This window comes from Ictalurus furcatus, chromosome 5 (assembly GCF_023375685.1).
Source record: "Ictalurus furcatus strain D&B chromosome 5, Billie_1.0, whole genome shotgun sequence".
In the NCBI taxonomy this organism is placed as follows: Eukaryota; Metazoa; Chordata; class Actinopteri; order Siluriformes; family Ictaluridae; genus Ictalurus; species Ictalurus furcatus.
The window spans coordinates 27739720-27745872 of NC_071259.1; the positions used below are offsets into that span (position 1 = coordinate 27739720).

The 6153-nt window shown below is 41.3% G+C and overlaps 1 protein-coding gene across 2 annotated transcripts in view; it reads right to left on the bottom strand.

Moving 5' to 3' along the window:
* The window catches only part of dab2ipa (DAB2 interacting protein a), a 93814-nt gene extending 88003 nt beyond the window's left edge, over window positions 1–5811 (bottom strand). For both annotated transcript variants that reach the window (XM_053625573.1, XM_053625572.1), the window contains exon 1: window positions 4366–5811. In XM_053625573.1, the coding sequence (XP_053481548.1) occupies window positions 4366–4483 (118 nt within the window). In that variant the 5' untranslated portion in view covers window positions 4484–5811. The remainder of the gene's footprint in view (window positions 1–4365) is intronic.
* Between the last annotated feature and the right edge of the window lie 342 nt (window positions 5812–6153).

Sequence of the window (6153 nt, forward strand, 5' to 3'; positions counted from 1 at the left end):
TTATTAGCATTTGGTCACATCCCTGCCTTGAAAAAAAAATGTTACTTTTCCGGAACTTTAAAAATGGGATTATTAAAATGTTATTAAATGGTTAAACCTTCTTATAATTTCCATAAAAACTTTGATTCACAGAGCATCAGGTTTCAGCTCAGTTTGTGAAGTAAACTCCATGTCCTTAGACCAGTCATGTTTGATACCTGAGAACGATGCAGAAACCAGAAACTTTTAGCCCAAGAACCTTTGTGTTAATCCAGCAGGCCAACTAGCTAACATAGCTAATGTTAATGACGCGTGAAATTGTGGTTGTTATGGCATATTTGGATAGGATGGGCAATCACTTAAAACAAAGCTCATATACTTACATTCTACAAACTAGCATTTAGCAAGAGATTCTGCTAAGTAACTTAATCTTAATGATGAACAAGTCATTTTAATTGTTACAACATACTGTTACTGGTTTTGATGCTATATATCTACTACTACTCACATACTGGCTAGCTCACTTAAGGTATGCTATTCATACTGTATGAGGCTATTCGGTATAGCAAGACTTGCAGTGTTTTGCCCATTCCTGTATATTTATAGAAGCTGGAATTTTTAACGAAGGTCATTATGTAGAGATATTGAAACCATTTAATTTTTTTTTTTTTTTGGGGGGGGGGGGGGGAGTTTTTCAAAAAGATAAATAGCAATTTATTCAACATTTTATTTGTCGTAAATGACATGTGCAGGATACTTTAAATGACAGCAAAGGTAAATTTATCATCATTATTCAGCACTGTACGTGTTAAACTGTTCCCTCATATTTTATGACACACAAACACACTCAGACATAATGGCAGAGGAAAGCTCTAATCGGTGTAGTTGTTGGAAAAAAAAAAAAAAAGTGTATCCCCAAAGGCAATAAGATGGGGGAAGAAACACACTTAGGAGCTGTTCAAGTTTAAGTCTCAACAGAAGAGACCACGGTGTACTGAGAGAGAAGTAAGAGGCTCATAGTATGAAAAAGCAGAACGAGGGAAAAACAAGCTAGCCAAAATAAGAAACAAACAACCAAATGAGCAAAAAATGATGCTCTCTGTGGTGACATGGTGGTTATTTATTTTTTTTTAATAAGATGTGGTAACGAATTAATAGATTGAATCCACGAGATGAATTAATGAGTTAACGAATTCTTATGTTGTGTCTATGAGGCACTAACGTCAAAACCAAGACATGTTGATTATGAAAATGAATATGTTCTGGGGACATTGTATCAATACATGGCATCCAGTGTTACCCTCTGCCCACTGTAGAATCAAACTCCTGTTCTTGGCTCATGGGATGGAAACCCGACGTGCTGTTGTAGCCATCTGCCTCAAGGTTCGACGTGTCGTGCATTCTGAGATGCTTTTCTGCTCACCATGGTTGTAAAGAGCAGTTGTAAAGAGTAATTCCAAGGTGTTTCTTCCCACATAACTGCTGCTTACACTTAAGGTGACAGGCTAAAGTTATATCCATGCTGCCCCACTAGCATGGCTCCAGTATGTCTATGCATCATTCTAAGATGTTCACAATGGTCTAATTCTAGTTCATTTCTCATTCTCACTCATTTTCACTCACGGGCGGCTGTGGCTCAGGTGGTAGAGCAGGTTGTCCACAAATCGTAGGGTTGGCGGTTTGATACCCGGCCCATATGTCTCCACATGCCGAAGTGTCCTTGGAAGTGTCCCGAAGTGTCCCGATGGCAAGCCAGCACCCAGCATGGCAACTCTGCTACCATTGGTGTGTGAGTGTGTGTGAATGAAAAACAGTGTAAAGCGCTTTGTAGAACCGCGAAGGTTTAAAAAAAAAAAAGCGCTATGTAAGTGCAGACCATTTACCATTTTTAAAACAGAATAGTTGCCACAAGTGAAATAGTTTGAATATATTTTGAGAAACTTAAATCATGGACGTTATGTATTAATTCACGGCCATCGTAAGCTTAACTTGTGGGGTCAATACATTCAACTGTGGACACACCTTATTTCAAATACTGTACACTCATGTCACCTCAGCGGCGGTGTATAAAATAAAAAAAATTTAAATAATAATAATAAAAAAAAGAATCACATTCTTTTATGGACCCACAACACTTATCTCCATTACCATTTTACACAGCAGGGGGGAAACAGTCAAACAAATAAGGTCATAGGAAATTCTCACACTGTTCTGAAACCCAAACATCACAGGAAGTCTTCAGAAACAGTGTGTATTCTACATCTCCTTTAGAATCTTTAGAATCAGCCTGCACCTAGATACCTCACGTATCTTACAGCAAAGCATCCTACTGCAAAACCGACAAATCTGACCTCCATTGATGAAAACCTGCTCCTGCTGATTAGAAGCCTTACTTAAGGGGCAGGTTTTATGAGAAAGGTAGGGCCAAGAGAAATTCCTGCTAACTATTATAGCTTTGTAGTTTCATTTACAGCTCAACACAACACAAAGAGCCAAAGCGTTATGAGAGAGAAGAGCTGAGACTGCATCTCTTTCAGAGATTACATCTATCCATCAATTTTCTGTAGCGCTTATCCTACACAGGGTCACGGGGAGCCTGAAGCCTATCCCAGGGGACTCGGAGCACGAGGTGGGGAACACCCTGGACGGGGTGCCAACCCATCACAGAGGACAATCACACACACACATTCACACACTATGGACAATTTGGAAATGTCAATCATCCTACAACGCATGTCTTTGGACGGAGAGAGGAAACCTGGGTACCTGGAGGAAACCCCGAAGCACAGGGAGAACATGTAAAGTCTGTGCACACAGGGCGGCGGCAATCAAACCCTCAACTCTGGAGGTGTGAGGCAATCGTGCTAACCACTAAGCCACCATGCTTCCGAGATTACATCCTTCATTGAAAAACTACACAAGTAACAACAGGTCTCATTCACAAAGTATAACAAACTGTAGGTATGGTATGGGTAGAATGTCTGGATTTGGTAAATCAGTCCTCCCACTGTGAAGATGATTTTACAAAGTGTCTTATACAAGTCAGTGTGGCTGGACTAGAATGTATGGCTTTGGAAAATTGAGTCATAACACTCTTGAAGATGCTACACATTCTGTGAAGAAGAAATAATGACATGCAAAGTCGAATCACCTTGCTGAACATGTAGTTGACATTTAAAAGGGACCTGGATGGCTAGTTGTAGTCCTAGACACCTACGACTACTACTATGCCCCTGGAAACACAACCGTCAGAGGTAGAAATACCAGCACTGTGGTGTGTACATGGTGTGTGAGTACTAGCCCTGACAGTTCCTCAACCTCAGCTACATCACTCTACAGGGTGTCCCAGAAGTCTCCATACTGTACATCGAGGACTATGTTTGGTCAGTAACACTTCCAGTCTTTCTGAATTTGTTAATAAGCCATTTTTTGTGTTAACGTCCATCGCAAACATGCGCCAGCTTCTTGATCCAGCCACGAGAATGATTTCAATACAGTCTACTTTTGTCAAAAGGTATTCTTAAAGGCTATCTGGGGAAAAAAATTAAAAAATAAAAAAATTATATATATATATATATATATATATATATATATATATATATATATATATATATAAACCAAGTATGAAAACGTTCAGAAGACATTTTGCTAGAAAGTGTTAATTGCCCCTATGTATGGAGACTTTTGGGACACCCTGTAGTGTATAATTGGTCTCAATTAGAAAGGTCCATGGGACTCTAAATCCATGTAGAAGAAATGCGCTTGAATATAAAAAGTGCATTTGGGTATTCTAAGACAAACTTAAATTGGAAAGTGATTAAGGATAAAAACTTCTAGAAGTATGAACAAATTTATGTCAAACGATTCAAGAAGGAGTTTCTTCATGCTGCAGAACACATAAGGAGTTTTGTATGAGGAGATGGACATGGTTTTGAATTTGAACCTACGTCACTTCTCACAAGTGTGTAAACTGCTGCAAAGTTGCAGTCGTAAAACATATTGGTTCCAAAAGCCTCAATAACCAAGATCCAGAACTCAAGGTCCAACCAACCCAGCAGTCTTCTGACTACTGACATGCTACTCAGAGAATTTGGACCCACATGGCATCACATACACACTCCATCTTCACAAAAAATTAACTTTGACGGTTGTCTTTAGTTAGTTAGTAAAAGTACTAAACTATCTATTGGCAATATATTCCATGATGTCTTGAACATATCAATTGTCTACTGTGGTCCTGCAACTAGTCTAAATCTTCCAGAAGTATAAACTACATCAGTACAGCACACTTTGTGCTGCTATGCTGGGTTGTTATTCCTGTGCACGACGGAATAGTGTATATTAGCACACAGTCGGAGCAGGAAGGACGACTGAAGTGTTATTTACCCTTGTTGGCTGCTCGGCTCCGGCTGCGTGAGCGGCCCTGCCTCCAGCGCCTGGTGCGAGCCAGCAGCCCGTAATAGTGACACCTCCTCCCCAGTGCTCTCCTCACCATCGCAGACATGGCCTTCCCAATCTCACACACTCATACACACACTTTCACTCTCTTTCAACTGGAGTAGCCTGGTCTCCAATTCTCTCCTCTCCAGCCTTCTGCAGATCAGGGATTTGCAAGAAGAAGAAAAGAAAGAAAAAACAAACCTTCCACTTTTTGAGCTTATTGTGGCACTTCAAGAAAACCTGACACCTCAGATCTCCTGCAAGTCAGAACTGCTCCTGAATCACAGAGAGAACCAAGGAGACACAGAAAGGAAGATGAGAGGAACGCTTACTCCTCCCACTGCAAGCAGAGGCCCGAGGGAGAGGTATTTGGTGCACTACTGACAACTCCAGGAAGGTCATAAATCACTCTGTGAGTCTGTGTGTAGTGTATTCACAAAGATTCACACACTACTACTATACACTAACTAATATGTGATCGGTAACAAGCTCAATTCATTCCCAAGTCAAGGCTCCCGATACGTCTAATCCTAGCATCCTGTTCCGTCACAAGGGTATTGCGCAAGGTCAGTAAAAACGCTCAGTGACAAATACAATAGGGCTCATGCAGGCACTCACATCCTCTGTGAACTCTGCTAATAAAGAAAAGTGCATCTGGGGGAGGAGTCGGTCTGCAATACATTTAGCTTTATACGTGATCGCAACTTTTGTACCTTCAAGTAATTCATCATGATCGACTGCGATGATGGTGAGGTAAGCGAAAGTGGGAGAATTGGCTAACATTTGATATTTAGTGACTTTAAATTGCAAGCTCCCTATTTATTTATTTCACGTAGCTGTCCAACTAATCACTGGGTTTTCTTTACAAGCAAAGCACTAGACAAGATTGAATAGACCGACAATAGCTATGGCTGCATATTTATCACTCAATTAATACGACTCGTTAAAGATGTATACACTCAAAGCACTATATATTACAAATGTATAATGTGAATGTATAGCCTGTTTTGTGTTTACTGAAAATTATGATCGTTCCTAATCAGTCTGAATCACTGGGGAATGGTGGCTTAGTACATTTGCCTCGCACCTCCAGGGTTAGGAGTTTCAGTTCCTGCCTCCGCCCTGTGTGTGCGGAGTTTGTATGTGATCTCCCCGTGCATCGTGGGAGATCACATACAAATACCGGAGTATTCCTCCAGATACTCCGGTTTCCTCCCACACTCCAAGGGCATGTATTGTAGGCTGACTGGCATCTCTAAATTGTCCGCAGTGTACGAGTGTGAGTGCACTGCGCCCTGTGATGGGTAGGCACCCCGTCCAGAGTGTCCCCTGGGTTGGGCTCCAGGCTCCCCGCGACCCTGTGTAGAATAAGCAGTACAGAAAATGGATGGATGGTGGGTCTGAATCATTGGTAGATGATGTTAATACTCAACAACTTATGTTGGTCTTCTGCAATCGACTCTTAGCCGGTTACAGCTGGTGCAAAATGCTGCTCACACCAGTTCTTGCCTCTCTTCACTGGCTGCCGGTGAAGTTTCGTATAGATTTTAAGATTCTGGTATTTGTCTATAAGGCCTTGGCCGGGCTTGCTCCCAAATATATCTGCGACCTCTTGTCTGCTGAGAGAGTTGAGATCTTCTAATCTTCTTCTGTTAGCTGTTCCCCACTCCAAATGTAAATCTAAGGGAGATTGAGCTTTTGTGGTTGTGGCCTCTACCCTGTGGAACGGTCTCC